Source organism: Notamacropus eugenii, chromosome 1 (assembly GCF_028372415.1).
Source record: "Notamacropus eugenii isolate mMacEug1 chromosome 1, mMacEug1.pri_v2, whole genome shotgun sequence".
Taxonomy (NCBI): Eukaryota; Metazoa; Chordata; class Mammalia; order Diprotodontia; family Macropodidae; genus Notamacropus; species Notamacropus eugenii.
The window spans coordinates 295,911,023-295,929,451 of record NC_092872.1 but is presented as its reverse complement, the minus strand read 5'-3'; the positions used below and the strand labels follow the sequence as shown (position 1 = coordinate 295,929,451).

General features: G+C 33.5%; 1 protein-coding gene across 6 annotated transcripts in view; it reads left to right on the top strand.

Moving 5' to 3' along the window:
- Positions 1–18,429, top strand: part of PCNX1 (pecanex 1) — a 242,677-nt gene that overhangs the window by 100,002 nt on the left and 124,246 nt on the right. For 2 of the 6 annotated variants that reach the window (XM_072629241.1, XM_072629238.1), the window contains one exon: positions 12,666–12,795. The exons of 2 other annotated variants lie outside the window; for them this stretch is intronic. In XM_072629241.1, the coding sequence (XP_072485342.1) occupies positions 12,666–12,795 (130 nt within the window). Of the gene's footprint in view, positions 1–12,662; positions 12,796–18,429 lie in introns of all 6 variants that reach the window. 2 more of the 6 variants (XM_072629237.1, XM_072629240.1) reach the window with 1 other exon arrangement.

Below are 18,429 nucleotides of genomic sequence, written 5' to 3'. Positions count from 1 at the left end.
TCCTGAAGTAAGGGCAGCTCTGGATTCTGGTGGTAGACAGCACAAGAAAACCAGCCAGCCCCAGCCTGGGGTGGAGAAAGAGGGCTGGCAGATCCTGACCCTGGAACAAAGGCCTAATTCAAGAACTAAAGCTGTAGGTTTGAACGAATGGGGAAAAGAACCTTCCTACAATAAAGAAATGCTATGTGTTAAGGGAAACCCAAGATAAAATTCCTGAGGAAGAAAATAACCACAGAGACCTCAGAAAACAGAATGGATTGTCCACAAGGATTCCAAGAATGGATGGAGAAATGAAGAGCTGAAACGAGATGTGAAACTAAAATACTTGTGTTGCAGGATGACACACTATTTCATAGGTATGGCTTATTTGGAATGACCCTTGGCATAAATCCCCCCAAATGTAATCCCTCAGACTAGTTTCTGAGTAGGCTCACTCATTCCAATCTAATATCTCACTAGCAGGTGCAGGGTCCTAGAGAAGGATCGTTTCTCCACAATTACTTATAAATCTCTCAGGGTCAGATTACCCTGTTGAGAGGATATATATACTCTTTTACAACTGTTGCTCTTGAGACCCTCCTGATGTGTTTCCCTTTATACAACCCACTACTCATAATAATGACATTTATCCTAAATATAGCTATTTGCTTATCAATAAGACAAAAGAAATAACAATGCATCACATTATTAAATAAACCTGGATCCCACTGAGGAAAAAAAAATCTTTGTGCTCAATGGGACTTACAACTACATACTGCAGGCTTTGATGGCATCCGTCCATTTGGGAACATCTGCACCACATGAAACCAACTCTAATTATTGTTTATCTGTTGGTCTTCATCATCCTCTAGCTAGGCAAACTTCTAATGTTTTCCAAGCATTTCCAAGCTCTTACAATATAAAATGAACCTTAAAAAAAGTTTATTTCTTAATATAAATAGAGAAATGCAAGAGTCATGTGGTTGATTATCTCTGGACTCAGTTGCCCAGCCAGCTCTTCAGTTATTTACATGTTGTGTTGTCCAATTTCCCCCCCCCCCCCCAAAAAAAGCTCATAGTTCAGATGAACAATTTGGGTAAGACAAGATAAGCCAACCAGTTCTTTTTGTCTGGCAAAGCGGCAGTGGTACTTGTCTTTTCTCTTTCTGCTTTCAAATCAGAGGAGAAAGAAATGGGCAGCATGTATTTTTGAGAAAATCGGTCTCTCTGAAGCTTATGTGGTCCTGAAAGATAATAATGGAACCTGTCATCTTCATTCTTACATTCAGGACCTACCATCTAAAGCCATGTGTCTGACTACTGGTCATATTTATGCTTCTTGAATAGCTCCAACAAGCTGCTTTTTGATCCTTGTTTTTTCTTCTCTCATTCTTTAGTCCTCAGTCTCAAACTTCTCTCCTACATTGTGTCTTTCAGTGGCTTAAAGGCTTCTTGGCCCTTCGCCACTTGCCTTTTATTTGAAAGGCAACTCATGAAATTTCCCCTTTAAAATTTAGTCCTTTTTAAAATCATGTTTCTCTGTCCAAAGGCTTTTATGATTTCTTCTTTTTGGTTTTATCCCCAGGTCATAAAATAATTACATGCTGATGGGCTGAGGTTCTACGTTGTGCTACAACTCTTAAATTCTGTACATGGCTCACATCCCATTTTGTATCCTTGAATTCTGCTTCATAAATCATGTTTTTCTAGATTTAAAATAATAAAAGTTCCTTCTCTGACCCTTTAATCCATTATACTATCCATATACACTGAAGGTATCATCCTAAATCATTTGTAATGTGATTCTAGTCTTTCTGTTGATGATATAATTCATTTTTATTCCAAACTCTTGAAATCCCATCTAAAAGTTGTGCTCTTTATACACATGTTTTAGCATAAATTCTTTTCCTTCTCCTTTTAGGCATCATAATATTCATCTGTAATAGTGGCCTTATGTCCCTTAATAGTTCTTAAAAAATTCTTTCCTTTGTATAAAGGTTTTTTTTTCTGACGATTTCATCGCTAAACTGCTCCAAATGATCATAAGGACAAATACCTTATATATACCTTCCAATCTGAAAAACTAAAATTATAAAACGAGGTCATCCTGACATTTATATAAAGAAAGTCAAATATTTACATAATTAACTTTTTAAAAAAGTCATTTCAGTCGAGTCTGAGTCTTTTTGATCCCATTTGGGATTTTCTTGGGGAAGATGCTTTTTGGAATGGTTTGTCATTTTCTTCTCCAGCTCATTTTACAGATGGAGAAACTGAGGTAAACAGGTGACTTGCCCAGGGTCACACAGCTAATAAATTAGTCTTTCTGACTCCAGGCTTGGTGTTCTGTCCACCGTGCCACCTCGCTGCTCGACTAACATTTTACATATGACATTTTTCTTATGCCAGACAAATATGTAAACAAGTATGCATTATCATTCATAATAGTCATATATATGCACAACTATATTAGTAGATAGACAACCATCAAAATTTACAAAATTTATATGCAGATAGAACAATACTTTATTACCAATAAAAATCTCATGAATAAATGTTATAAAATGTAGAGAAAAGACAGTTGTATACATTTTTCCCCCACCACAGAATTATGTGTGCCTATATCATTACCTCTCCTTATTTATCTGATGTATCTTATATAAGTACATCAACTAGCTTGATGTTTCTTATGCTCCTAACATTAGTTCTTGAATTTCTTATTTTAGTGTCATTACATAACTTTAGTTATCAACTATTTAACTATTAAGATGGTTCATGCAAGCTATCTTAATTCCTCTTGAATTCACTGCAACCAGGATATTAAGGTAAAGTTGAGTTGCCTTTGGGTTTAATCCTCTTCATCATGTGAACTTTTATTTTTTTATGAGTGTCATATATTTGATTTTACTCCTTTAAGAGTAAAAAACTAATTGTGTACATGAACTCAAATATTTTATTCTTATATTTTTCAAATATGTTACATGAGTTGGTGGACCTTTTTGTTGAAAATAGAGCACACTGTGCATTTATTATATACATCATTAGCCACTTTTCTAAGCAAGCAACAAAATCTGTTTCAGTAGATCAAAGGTCTTTTTGAATTAAATGTTTAAAATCATTTTATAGTGCCTTCATGGCCATAACACAATTATCTCCAAGGGAATACTAATTCTTTCCTGATTTCTTTGTGTAATATCAGTTGGCATTTCCTGTAACTTTCCATTTCGAAACTTCCTACTATTTCCTATTATTTTCTCAGTAATATTCTTTCTACAGAATGAAATGAGTCTCCACGGGTCAGTCACTGCTTTTATAGATTGCATTATTTTATCATTATTCTTTTGTTCTCATTGATCATAGTTACAGGAGATTTACATGACATACAGAGCACATGCCTTTAGATGACAGTTCTGACCTCAGAGTTACACTGTGATTGTAATTCTTTCTTTCAAAATGATGAGTGTCTATTCCGTCTTCTGATAGCAATATACTTTATCATCAAGTCTATTAGGGCATTGGCATATTTCCATTGTGTTTACTAAATTCATAATTAGCTACTGTGCTGTCTTTGACAAGAAGCAAACAATGCATAAGTGTTCAAAATGTATATTATAGTCTTGTCGGTACATGCTTGTAATTTTGCTCTATACTAAATTTTTCAGTGCTGGATATACTAGTCCATGTTAAAACTAAAAATGTTAGTTTATGTTTTGGATACCTCATTTTGCTACCAGTAGTAAGTCCTCTTGACCAGTAATGTCAAACAAATAGAAATGGATTCCTGTATTGACTTATAAAACCACAAATTAACATATCCATATTGTATTTTTATTTTGTTAAACATTTCACAGTTACATTTAAATTGAGTTTGGGTTGCACCTAGGAGTTATACTTCTGTGAGCTTAACTCTCCTGCTTCTTAATATAAAAGTGTTCCCATGCCCTGGAGTTTGGGTCATCATAGGTCAAAATTGATGTGTTTGTAGTGCAGAAAACCAAATCTTTAAAAGCTTATTTGTGTTTTTCCATCTCAGTATTCTCTATTTGGCTTCCAAGGGGTTAATTATTACACTTTTCATCCTTTGCAGTTATATATTTATTTGTGTGAGCTTGTTGAGAGGCTAAGCAGTGAATGATTTTAGTACAATCCTTCACAAATTTATAATTATAACCCCTTGATTCTTCGTTACAAAATTGCTAGGATATAGCCACCTAAGTAGTGCGTATATCCTTTCTGAATCAAGCCTCTCTTCTTGCTACAATGTTACAGCATCTACATACTTCAAGGAGGCTCTATAAAAAGTGCATCAATTGACAAATCATCAACCTCCTCTGATAGGTTTTTCATCATTCTTTTCTCATGTTATTTGAATGGTTTTTTTTTTTGTCCAAGTACAATGATATTATATAAGTACACCAACATTTCCAGGTAGTTCATGTCACCAACTTCCTTTTTCCTCAGCTGTTGAAAAGTGGCAGGTGCTTCAGAGATGCCTCGAAGTATAGGCTCAAATTGATGAAATCCTGCTGGATGCATGAATGCTTTGTTTTCTTTGACCATTGAAATTCGATAAGAGACATTGCTTAAGTTCATAATAGAAATTTAATGACTGTCTAAAGCATCTTGAACTCTTGGCATTATGTATTGGTCTATTTTAGTTCTTTTATTTCATATATGATAGTCCATAATCTCACAACTACAGCTATAAGTGAAGCATAGGACAGATGGAGTTTATGATGCTGCCATTAATGAACATTTGGATCATGGGTTCTTAACCTGGAGCATTATTTTTAAAAATGCATTTTGGTAACTTTTTCATTATTTTTCTTATAATTCTGTATATTTAAAAACATTGTCCTGAGTAGTCCATTGGCTTCAGCGGACTGCCAGAAGGGCCCAAGAGAGAAAAAAATACCACAACAGTTAAGAACCCCTGTTTTACATGGTTTTTAAGATCATCCATTACAGAGAGCAGAATTTTCCATGACTCATCTCTAATGGGGCTAGATCAGGGTTTTTTGTCTGTTTTGAATTTTTTTAATGTGTCATGGACCTCATTTGTAGTCTGGTGAAATTTGTGGACCCCTTCTGAGGACAGTGTTTTTAAATATGTAAAATTAAAACACATAGGATTACAAAGAAATTCAGTTATGTTAAAATAAAGATGAAATTTTGTGAACTCCAGGTTAAGAATCCTGGGTCTAGAGTTTGTAAAGTAAAATTTTGTGTCTTGTTCTTTAGGCACATTCCATTTTTAAACTGAATTTTCTTTTTACTGAGTTGCTCTTTCAATTAGTCCTTTATCTCCAGGGGTATTGAAGAATCACCAAAATCAAACGGTTTTGGATCCATCCTTGATTTGAAAAAGTTATTCAAATGACATTTCTCTACCATCTGTCTTCTATTTACTTCACCACAAACATTGTGTAAGGTTGATATTTTTTATATTCAGTCCCAACTCACGCTTACATTAGATTGGTACATTTTAAATCCATTAGAATTGGTACTAATTCAATCTGACCTAGCCGAAGTATTTTTCAGGATTTGGATATATTAAAGTTAAGTATAGGATTTTTTTTCTCGGTGCTAACCAAATCTTGAGTAAATTCATTTTAATACAGCCTAAACATTTTTCAGTTCATATAATCCTAACTCTTGAAAGGGTTTAATAGAATTTCCCTCAAGTTGTTCATAAAGGGACTATAACACAATGCTTATTTATGTCATCTTCCTTTTCCTTGTAAAAGGAAAAGAAAATAAACATAATTGGATATGGCACAAGAAAAAAATGCAATTAACAATCATAACCATGACTATGAATGACAGATATTTATTTGTATAATGGAAAATGCTGTCAAAATGAACTAGAAAGCAAAATCGAATCATGTTCTTTGCAAGAAATGTACTCAAAACATAAAAGACAGATAATTATGATGGACTGGGAAATAATCTCATGTCTCAGGTGAGTCCAAGGAAATCAGGATTGGCAATCTTGATCTCAGACAAGGGATTAATAAAAACAGACTTGATAAAAGATAAACTACATCAGGTTTAAATTACCACATTTAAATTACCACAAAAAGTACTGCTACTCCTGTTACTACAACACATACGCACACAGAGCTACACACACACACCCCCCAAATGATAGAACACTTAAAGAAAATACTTGAACTATAGTGAGAAATAGCAAAATGGCAATTATTAGCTTAATGTGTTTGTTTCAGACATAGATCTAGCCAAAAGATAAGAAAAAACTTAAAGATTTGAATAAATTTTTTTTAAAAAAATTAAATATAATAGCAAGCACTTATTTGGCACTTTTAATATTTGCAAAGAGCTTTAGAGTTATCTGATTTTAACTCCACAACAACCTTTGGAGGTAAGTCATGTTATTCCCTTTTTACAGATACAGAAACAAGAGGCATATAGATTAAGAAGTTACTTGCTCAGGTGCACATCTCTAATAAGTAAGGGAAGATTTGAACTCAGATCTTCCTGACTCAAGTATAGGACTGGACCACCTAGCTGCAGTGGTCTTTCTATATACTGACAAAACGCAGTGGGAAGAAACACAAAGAGAAATTCCATTCATAGTCTCTACAGAATGTATGAAGTGTCTTGGAGTTCATCTGCCATGAAACCCCTAAAGTTTTTTGGGTAGAAATTAAGGAAGGCATTAATAATTGGAGTCATACTGATTGCACAGTTGATGTTTGAAATATTTCAGTATAAAAATGGAGACAATAAATATGTAGTTTTTGGTGACATACCAATCAAATTATAGGGTTTTTAAAGACATAGACAAAACAATAAAATTTATTTGAAGGAACAAAAATGTCAAGATAGCCCAAGAGAAGGGAGCTTCCCAGTACCATAGCTTATAGGATAAAACAGTCATTGTTAAAGCAGTTCAGCATTACTGATTAAAAAACAGAGAAGTTGATCAGTGGAAAAGAATAGGTGAACCACAACTATAAAGATAAATAATTAGCAGTACATTCTTCAATTAAACCCAACTAAACTCCTGGGATAGGGATTCCCTATTTGATAGAAGTTACTGTGAAAATTGGTAAATATAAACTTTTGTTTAAAACGTGAAATACTACAATAAATTCTAAATGAATAAATCACTTAGAAATTCATATAAAAAACTAGAGGACATTGGAATGTGAGATATCTTGTTCACCAAGGGAGAGATGATGGTAAAAGATACATTTTATTTTATAAAATGGAAAAGCTTCTGACTGTGTGCAAAAAAAAGTCAAAATTAGAAGGGAATAATTAATGTGAAAAGATATCGTCAAAGTGAATTTCCATGATAACGATCTCATAACCAAGATATATAATGAATTAATGCAAATATAAAGGAACAAGAACCATTTCCCAGTGGCTAAATGGTCAAGACACAGGAAAAGACAGTTTGCAAATGATGAAATATAAGCCATCAATAACCACATGAAAAGTCTTCATGTCAATAATAATAGAAAGGCAGATCCAAATCCTCACATTCTTTCTACTTCATACCTATCAGACTTACAAAAGAAAAAATAATTGTTAGGGTTATGGGAAGACAGGTACATTAGTGCACCATTGGTGGAATTGTGAATCAGTCCTACTCTTCTTAAAAGCCATTTAGAACTGAATTGAAAGAACTCGATTGACAACAGTAATGAGGAAAACTTTTAAAAGACTTGAAATTTTGACTAAAACAAAGGACTGATGAAGTTTATCTTACACTTCTTGATAGAAGGCTGATGGGTTGTATGTGGACCCAGATATGCATTCTCAGATATAGCCAGTATCTTTATTTTGCTTTGGTAGAATAGATCATTCTTGTCATGAGGAAAGCATATACTTTAGGGGAAATGGGTTGTTGGCCAGTAACATTAAAATTTTTTAAAAATAAAATCCAATTTAAATGATAATGCACTATAGTGGAAAGAGCAATAGACATATGTATTCTTTTTTTTCCTCTTTATATTTTGAAACATTTATGCTTGTTGATTATTAAGTGCATAATAAAAATACTTTTATTAGACAGGTATATCAAGATATGTACACAGTAAATGGAAAGTAACTTTAGAGGGGAAAGGAACTAGCAGCTGAAAGAGATTAAGAAAGGTTTTATTGCAGAAGGTAGCATTTGAATTGAGTCTTCAAGGAAGTCAGATTCTGAGGCTGAAGGAGGGAAAGAACTTTCTAGGCATGGAAGATAGCCATTGTAAAAGCATAGAACAGAAGATTGAGAATTGCTGTTTCTTGAACTGTGTAGAGGAATAAAGTGTAAAAAGACTGAAAAGATAAGAAGAGGCCAGGATATGAAGAACTTTAAGTGCTAGAGTTCATATTTTTTACTAGAAGTAATAGGCAGCCAGTGGAGTTTAATGAATGTGGACTGAGGCCCAAGTAAAATGACTAGACCTACACTTATGGAGGCTGGATTCGAGTGGGGAGAGACAGGAAGACAAATGAAGAGGCTAAGCAATAGTTCAGGTGTGAAGCAGTGTGGCCTTGAGCTAAGATAGTGGCTGTGAGTGGAGAGAGGGCACAGGAGATGTTGTGGAGAAGGAAACAAGATTTGGCATTTCGTTATATTTGTTGTATGTATGGAGTTGAGTGAGAGGTCATCTGTGAGACTGAGGTTGTGGACTTGTGACTAGATGATACGTAGGAACAAAAGACTAGAGAACCTCAAGCTTTATTTTAGCCCTTTTATCAGTCTAACTTACATTTAGTTCTTTGAAATCACTTGCTTCTAAGAAAATACAGAACCTACCTGTCTGACTATTGCTGAATGAAAGTTATCCTAAGCTTGCTAAGAGTGGATAAAACTGTCTTGGCTCTCATGATTTAATTAGTTCCTCCTGAGTTCAGTTATCTTTATTCAGATGACCCTCTAATCTTTAAATCCAGCTCAAATGTTTTTGTTTTTTTCTTGAACACCAGTTCTGTATTACCAACTTTCTGCTAGATATCTATTTTATTGTCAAGTCTTGTTGATCCTATTTCTACACAGGTTCTTAATTATGAGTCTGAGAACTTGTGTTTTAAAAGTTTTTGATGATTTCTGTGTAATCAATTTCTTATGTAAGGCTGTATATATTACTTTATTATGATGATTTATAAGCTTCACCCTACTGCCAAAGGGGTTCATGACAGAAAAATGGTTAAGTTCCTCTGCTGTACATTTCTCACAAACTCTCACATAGAGCTGTTACTGTAGTTCGCCTTTTGCATGAACTATTGCATTAGATTCTGAACTGATTTTTTAACCTGTCAGTCTCTCTCCAGTTTGTGCTGTGGCAAAATTAATATTCGTAAAGTATCTTTCTGACTATGTCACTGCTTTTGCTTAAGAAGCTTCAGTGACATCTTACTTCATCTAAAATAAAAACCCCTTTGTGCATTTTAATCCATTCCCAATTTGGAGTCAGTTTCCATTTTAAAGCCCTTCGCAATTTGGCTTCAACCTGTATTTCCAGATTAATTTCACATTAATTGCTGCTTGTTACATACTTTGATTTCCAGCCAAACTGATGCTTTTTGCTATTTCTCATATGCCATAATCCATGTCCCATCTTCATGTTTTTTGCACAAATTCTCTCACATGCTTAGATTTCTTGACTCTTCATCTCTGATGTTTTGGAATTCCTAGCTCTTCTAAATGCCCAGCTAAGGTATTCCTTGTTATTAAAAGTCCTTTCCTGATTCTTCCAGTTGTTAGTGCTGTCTGCCACTTAGCCCCCATTTATTTTGCATGTGTGTGTGAAGGGGAGGGGCTTGTGTTAGTACAATGTCAGCTTCTTCAATATAAGAAGTTTCCTTTTAGTTTTTGTATCCCTACCATATTGCCTTGCTCATAGTAGGTGCTTAGTAAGTACTCGTTGAATTGAATTCTCCCAATTTTAGTTTTTTCATAATAGTTTTAGCAAGAAGTCCTTACAACTGATGGTCAGTTGTTTCTTTTTTGTTGTTGTTGTTTTTTTACCTGTAACTCCTTGTGTATAAATATACAGCTCCCATTTCTCTCTTGCCTTTTTAAGTTTCACTTTTTTGTCACCCATTGGACATTTCTGCCTGGGTGTTCCCCTTAGGCATTTCAAGCTGCACGTGACGAAATCAAATTCATTGTCTTTCCCCTTAACTTGCAAACTTCACTTCTCTCCTTCCAGTTAGTTCTAGTTAAAAATTTGCAACTTGAGAGTAATTTTTGACTTTTTATTCTTTTTCATCTCCCCATTCAGTCAGTTGCCAAGTTTTGTTAATTCTACATTTACTGCTGTAATCTCTCACATCTGCCACCTTCTCTTGAATTTTAACAGCCACTATCCTATTTCAGGTATTCAGTGCCTCTCACCTAGACTGTGTCAGTTCCCCTGCTCAGAATCTCCAGTGATTCTCAACTTTTGCCTTTTGGATCAAATAAAAACTCCTTACTTCGGCATTTAAAGCTTTGTCATGATCTGACTCTAGCCTGTCTTCCCACATTTACTACATGTTGCTCTTCTCGACATACTCTACAATTCAGCCAAACTGGCCTATTTTGGTTTCTCTTGCAAATGACGTTGTCTTCTATTTCCTTGCTTGGAATGCACTCCCACCTCACCTCTGCATCTTTAAATCCATAGCTTCCCTTCACAGCTCAGCTCAGCTCAGCTCAGCTCGTCACTAACTTCCTGAGACCTTTCCTGATTTTTGCTCTTTGCCAAGCTGCTTTTCCCTCCCCTAAAAAATTACCCTGTATTTACTTTATATTTACTTGTATCTACTTACATATGTACATGTTGTACATGTATTCCCTTCATAGAATATAACTTCTTGAGGGCAAGGAGTGATTTGTTTTTCTCCTTGCTATCCCCAGTTCCTTTCACATAGTAGCTGCTTTATAAATGTGGGATAAATTTCAACTGTTACCCAGCTTGATATCCTTTCTTCTTTCCTCTGTGATTTGACTGGCTTATTTTTTCCCCCCTCCTTCTTTCTTGTTGCAGAGGAGGGGACGGAGAATTTGTCCTAGAAATGGTACATAGTTGGCTTTTTTTTTTTTTGGACAAGCATTCCCATGCTTACAATGTAGATATTTGTTAGAGCATAGGATTTTGTCAGAGTATTTTTTGTTTAGTCATTTCAGTCGGGTCCAACTCTTTGTGACCCCATTTGGGGTTTTCTTGTCAAAGATCCTGGAGTGGTTTGCCATTTCCATCTCTACTTCACAGATGAGGAAACAAGCCAACAGTATTAAATGACTTGGCCAGAGTCACCTACCTAGCGTTTGAGGCCAGATTTGAAGTCAGGAAGACTTACCTTTCAGGCCTAAAACTGTATCTACTGCACCACCTAGTGGCTCCTCATTACAGCATGTAACAACCTTATCCCATTTTCTTAGCAGTGATAATTTCTAAACGTAAGGATAGTGTATATTGTATATACTATACTTGTGTATATGTGTGTACGTATATGTATACATATTATATACATACACACACATATATGTATGAGAGCTCAATTTCCGTTCCAACTTCTGTTATCTTATCATTTTTGTTTAATATCAAAAACACTTTATGATAAGACAGGGTATAGTTTCATTTTGTATTTTTTCAACTATTACTGGAACAAAAAAACCCAGAAACACTCCCAAATTGTAGTAGAACCAAACTTTCTTAACCTGAATTAGTTCTCTTTGTATTTTTGAAAGAAATAAGTATTTTTTATATTTAAATTGATAAATTGAATGCAGTTTTTGCTTGAGAAAGAAACTAGTATAGTGTGATCAACTTATACATTATATTGTCATTTTAATGAGTTTTACTTATACATTATATTGTCATTTTAATGAGTTTTACTTATACATTATATTGTCATTTTAATGAGTATTACTTATTTCTGTACGTCTGACTTTTGTTTGTACCATATTGCTTTGGTAGCAAATGTTTAACCCTTCACTTCACTGATATTAGTGTCGTGCTGGAGAATGGGACATAACACTGTCAGTCCAGAGGCACATGCATTCATCAAATTGTGTTTGGTAGGGGGAGAACTCACAGTTAAAATTTACTCTTACATTCTTAAAATGAAATTTCAATAAACCAGTTGTGCAACTTAGCAGTTGTGTATTTGATGCTGCCAAAAATTGTAGAGTCAGCTTGTAAGAACGCTAGTCAACAATTTTTAAACTTACCTTTCTTCTCTTCTAGATAAAGAAAATGAAATACAGCCATAGTGTAGTGTCTTTATTCTTTGATCAAAAAATTTGGTGTTCTGTCTCTTTAGAAGATTGATAGAAATTATTGCTGTGTTTTGCTGAATGTCTTACATGTAAACTAGAGTGGAAAGGGAGTAAATACAATCCAAAGACCTTCAGTAGAGTCTTTAAGCAATTTGAAGCACTTAAAAATGTATTTGAGATAAAAAAGTGGAAAGCAGAGCAGGTTTTGGTTTTATAATAATTTGATAGAATTGACATTTATTTTTAAAGAAAGTAATCACCTTAGATATGCATGGTTTTTTTGGACTCTGCATAGAATGAAAGACAATATATAAATTATTTCTAAAAACAAATTTATTTAGCTCACAAGGCCACATTTCTTGGGATAGTGGGGAGGCAAGGGAAAGACAGACTTTTAGCTGCGTGTTTACACCCCAACTGGGTTCCTATTTGACCTGAGTCTGTCTTGATGCAGCAGCACAGGACAGCGAGGAGATGGTTACATTTCGCCGTGAACGCAGCACATTTAGGCGTCAGGCAGTACGGCGCAGGCACAATGCAGGGAGTAACCCTACCCCTCCTACATTGCTCATCGGATCACCCCTCAGGTACAGTATTAAAAGTTCCACCATATTCAGCATGCATGTAGCAGTCTTTTTAACTTTTCCTTTTCTCTTTCCCCTCCTTCCTCATCCCCATTTCCAAGAAATCATTTGAATAACTTCTATTCTTCCTCCTAATCTTTACTTTTTTTCTGTGCCTTTATAAGCTCTTTTGGGTTCCCCTTGCATGTGATGATGGGCTTGTTGAAATATGCATGTCTATGTTACGCCATTTTCCCCCAGAATATTGCAATAAGCCTTTTTTTTTTTTTTTTGCAGAAAAGATTTAGTAGTCACATCAGTATAAAAAGCAGCTTTCAGCCCAGTCTGTTTTGTTAGTTATGTTAGTCTTTTTCAGTATGCTTTGGTAGAAAGAATACTTTACTGAGGATGAGAAGATCTGAGCACTAACCTGACTACCACTTGAAAGTTCTATGATTTCTTTTTAACCTCTAAAACTAATTTTTTTCTTATTTGAAGAATGAGTGGGGTTGGACTAGGTAATTTCTCAGGTCCCTTTTAGCCTTAAAATATGGTAATAGAAGCATTATTAGTTTTGGCATTTGTTACTCTTTATGATTTTCTGGGAAGAAACATGAGAATAAGGAGTACGTCTTTGCTCCTGATTGACAAGTTAAGTTCCTAAGCAAATATACCAGAAAAAGAACCAGCCTAACAGTTACATTAAAACTTAGCTCACTATTTCATTGACAAATTGTCTTCATCTAATTTTACCTTCAAACCTTGTAGTATTTTGGTGCCAAGCAATTAATATATAAGTAATAGTAACTTGAAACCTATGTACATATGTAAATCTATGTTTAAATTCTCAACATTTAACATACATTGAAGAAGTGAGGAACTATGCACTGATTTCTCACATGAGAAGCATTTTCCTGTTAAATCTCTGAAATAATAATCCCCAGGTAAATGTTTTAGTTTATTCTCATTTGTACTTAATAGTATTTGTATTTTGAATTGATTAGAAATTAGTTATTAAAACAACAGATGGAAGACTATATGAGGACTTGAGCACCCTATAATTCTAGAAGCACATCCCCCCCAAAATTTTAGTACTATATATCATTTTCCTTGGTATCTGAAAGTATTTGCTGTAAGAAATTTCATAGAATCTTTTCATTTGAAACCCAAGGAAATTCTATTTTAGTTAAAATCTAACATGGAGACAGACAGTATAGGTGGTGGAAGATCAAATTTTTCTGCCATTGTTAAAACACTCATTCATTTTGGGGTAAATCTTATTTTTTTTAAAATCCAGTTTTATTTGTACATTTATATTTTAAAGTTTTCTCAAATTTTAACTTCACTATTATTATATCATATTATATTCCTCCACAGCTATATCCCTTAAATCCTTGAATAAAGTCACAGTGTTGAACATATGGCTTGATGTTCAGCTTAAATGAATAATTAAGAAAGATAAAGCCTCTAATAAAAGAAGCTATTTAGCTTTAAAAAAAATTAAGCTTCTTTTGCTTTTTTTCTGTGTGTGTGCCCTTCATCATTCCTTTCTTTGCTATTATACTTGTCTTCCCCTGTCTTACTCTGCCTTTATTTCATAAAAAGACCTTTTTTTTCCTTTTTGCTTATAGCGTTTTAGGCAGCACTACTATGAAATAGCTTGGCATTTTACCTATCTTTACCTTTTTTTGTTTCTTGCTACCTTTCCCTCTCCCCTAACCACTACTTCTAGACAACTTCATTCACTCAACAAGATGTCACTTTAAAATCCTTAAATCTTTTTTCTTATTCATTCTTTTTTTCTCCCAGACCTCTCTGTGATTTGCTGCTAGTGGGCCTGGTAGATGCTCGTTCACTAAAACTACCTAGAGTTATTAACATAAACTGTCTGGTAAAGTAGATCCTGATGCTGCTGCCTAGTTGAATACCCCAAAAAGACACACAAAATTTACTTTAGCCTATATTTGCAGGTTTTTCTTGTAGGGAAAGTGTGGTGTGTAGTATTTATATGTAAAATGTAAAAAAATTACAGATTCCCTTTTCCTTCAGACTATATGTATAAGGCAGCAGCACTTTTTAAAAACCAGTTAGTTAATACACGTGTTATAGTAGATCTTACCATTCTTCCAGTCTGTGCTGTAGGCTAAATGTTCTTATAATGTCTTTTAGCATATTAACTAAATTGGCTTCAATGGGATTTTAAACATATCCATATTATGCCAAATTCTAGTTAGTAGCAGATAGTGTTGATGGCATGTTACAGTACAATTTAAAGACAAAGGTTGTCATTTTTCTCAGTAATAACTGGACCTTGTAGAATCAGTAAAATGCAGTTTACCTGTATGGAATTCTGAAGGAATAGCTATATTGAAAACTAACTCTTTAATAGTAGCAAAGCACACTGAAGAAATATCTTGGTACCACTTTTCAAAGTTAGCTTCTCAATAAAATTTCTACCTATAAGTCAATATAGCAATTGTAAATTTTAAAATTTAAAAAATTTTAAAATTAAAAAAATTGTTTTTTGCTAAGAAGCTGAAAAAATTGATAACATGATTTAATAATACTTTTTAACTTTTCAATAACTAATTTCAGCTTTAGATAGTTTAAAGCAAGTTGCTTCAAATTGTAAGTGTTGAGATTGTTCTCTAATTTAGAAAACTGTTACCCCTAGGATCAATGGCGCCAAATCAGTTATTTCAGCAAGTATAATGTGTAATGTGCAATTTGAAAGCATTTTAATATCTTTCTGTCTTTTTTCATTAGGATAACCTTACAGGTAGATGGGTTTTTTTAAGCTCTCAGTTTTTACTAAACTATAACTCAAACCTACTGTCTTTCCCATGGTAACTATTTCCAAAGAGATAGTAAAAAGCAAGAATAGCAGTCCTAGGAAGTAAGAGTAGTAGTATTGAGGATGGTATTTTAAGTTTTTACTTAATTTAATTTTACTTAATTTAAAAAATATCTACCTGTATCTGCCTATTTCTGTTCATGCTAAACCTGTAGACCTGAGCTACTTGCATGATTTCCTTGAGGAAATTCAGGTACTTTTATTTTAAAAAATGATAACGTATTTCTGTTGTATGTTATGAAAAACTTTTATTTGTTACATACCTGTTTTTTAAAGCTTGATGCATGTAAAGGTCTGTAATTAAATTCAGCATACATGTACTAAGTAACTATTGTGTACAAGGCACAGTATTAGGCACTGGAAGTACAATGACGAAAAGTAAGTCTCTGCTCTTAATGAGCTTACCATCTACTGCAAGTGGGGATGAGGGGAAGATCAGATATACCCAAATAGATATAATATAAAATAGAATATGATAAAGATGCAGAAAGATTTTAATAATGAGTTCATTGAGGTCTGGAATCTTTCATGTAGACTTAAGACAAATTTTTGAACACCAGATATTTGCAAGACATATTTCTAGGCATTGTGGGTGAAAGAAATAAAACATGAGAACTGATTCCAAAATATGACTGCAGAGACAGGTCTTTAAAAAATGATGATACTTGGCAGTGTGAATTAAGTTCTAAATGTACAAATGTGTGAATTTAAAAGATTAAGAACTATGATTTTGTAGTGTTAATTGATAAAGCTTTAAATGTCACTGAGGTTGTTGAAAACTGACAATGTTTAGGCTTAATTTCTTCCTTTTCTTTTTTGCCAGTACTATCTCTTTTTCTTATTTTAGATATTAAATATTGCTGAGTTGATCATGAATACCAAGGTTTATTTAATAGTGAGCTGAAGGCTTCTAGAGAAATATTTCTCAACATTTTTCTCTGGAAATTTTTCTGAGCATTTTTTCTATCTCAAAACATTTTGAAAACATGAATTGATGGCACTGAATAGCTTAAATATTTGATTTGTAAATAGCTTTTAATATAAAAGTTCAAATGTTCACTGACAAAGTTAGAGGTAACTTTCCCTTATTTATGAATTTGATTATCATATGATTGTGGTATAGTAGAACAGAATGTGGGAATTCTATCAATTTTCATTAATATATGTTATAGTAGAAAAGAATGTGGGGATTATAGTAAAAGGACCTGGATTTGAATACCCACTCTGCTCACACCATTCATATGGCCTTAGAGCAAGTCACTTAACCTCTCTGTACCTCAGTTTCTTCATCTGTAAAATAAGATAGTTAGACTAGGTAAGCTGTAAGGTGTCTTCTGTGTAAGTCTATGATTCCTGTGATATTGAAACATTCTTTTTTCCTTGTAATTATCTTAGATGGATATGTGGCATTATGAATTTCTGAGATTATGGCATAATCCTCAGTATTTATTTAGAATTTATACTCTGACTACTTTAAAAATTATATGAAGTAGAATCTTAAATATTTCCATTTTAAACAGCCTCTTTGGTGCCTAAGTAGACTTTTCATTTATGATTTTTTAGTGAAATTATTTGGTTTGCTTTGTCTGTTATTTTTGGTTCTGAAAAGACATGCCAATATAAGCAGTTGAATGTTGTTTTACCTCATTTTTTTCACTTTTGAATTAATTTCCTTTTAGCAAATTCCCCAAAGTTAGTTTTTTTGATGGAGTAGCAAATCAGTTTGTTTTATGTTCCTGTTTTGTAGAAAATAGTATTTTTGGGGGATTATATTATGTACCAAGAACTGTCTTTTCATTTGTTTCTATTTAAACTGTAATTCACCTTTAGCAGTAAGACACATTGATGAGGAAGGTTGTTTTTCAGTAAGTGTTCACAAATTCATAGGCTAAAACATGCTTGTCATCATTGGCAGTTAAATTTTTTTTTTTCAACAAATTTACCTTTTTTGTCTTGTGTGCATGCTTGTGCTTAATTTTGCATGTTTAAAGAAACCCAATAATTTTGTGATTTTCTAATGGTTCTAAAAGAAGGGAGCTGAAAAACAGAGGTTCCAGAATGTATTTGTTGCTGTAACTTGGATTGAAAACTATATCAGGTATATTCTGCCCAGTTTTTTATTTATGGAGTTGTTTCATTTTCACATTTGTCAGTCTTCTGACCAAAGAACATTTTTAAGAAAGCTTCAAAGTATCAGTATATTAGACAATAAATATTATTTATTAAAGATAGTTGACTTACAACAATAGGATAAATTGATGAGACTTTATAAAGTCTCATTTCTTCTCCCCTTGCATCTTTTTGGAAAAACAATTAATTACACCTTTTAAAGATGTGTGTGATATTGTTGATATGGATACTATTATCAGTTCAACTCTCAACTTCCTTTATAATTTTGTACTTTAAAAAATTTACTCTGTTGAAAAAATTCATTACCTTACAGCCAACTTGTAATCTGTCTTCCCTGAACTTAGCTAGGTTGGTTCTGGGAAAAACATATGCACAGCCTGTTAACTGGCCCCATTAATTCATATACTCCAGTTAATAATGTTTCCTTCTATGAAGTTAAATTTAGCTGAATGCAAAAGTGAGTTGTACAACATATAAAAAATATAACGAACATGCAATTCAGCAGGTATCCATTGATTTCAAACTTTGCTAAAGATACTATACAATGAATTAAGAATATTAAGATTGGTACCCTAAAGCCTTATCTCTCAAGGGGGTTACAGTCTTATGGTTAGGAGAATCAGGACCTCATTAATGGTGAAGGGTTTGGTTCTCCTCAGGGCTGCCTGGAACTC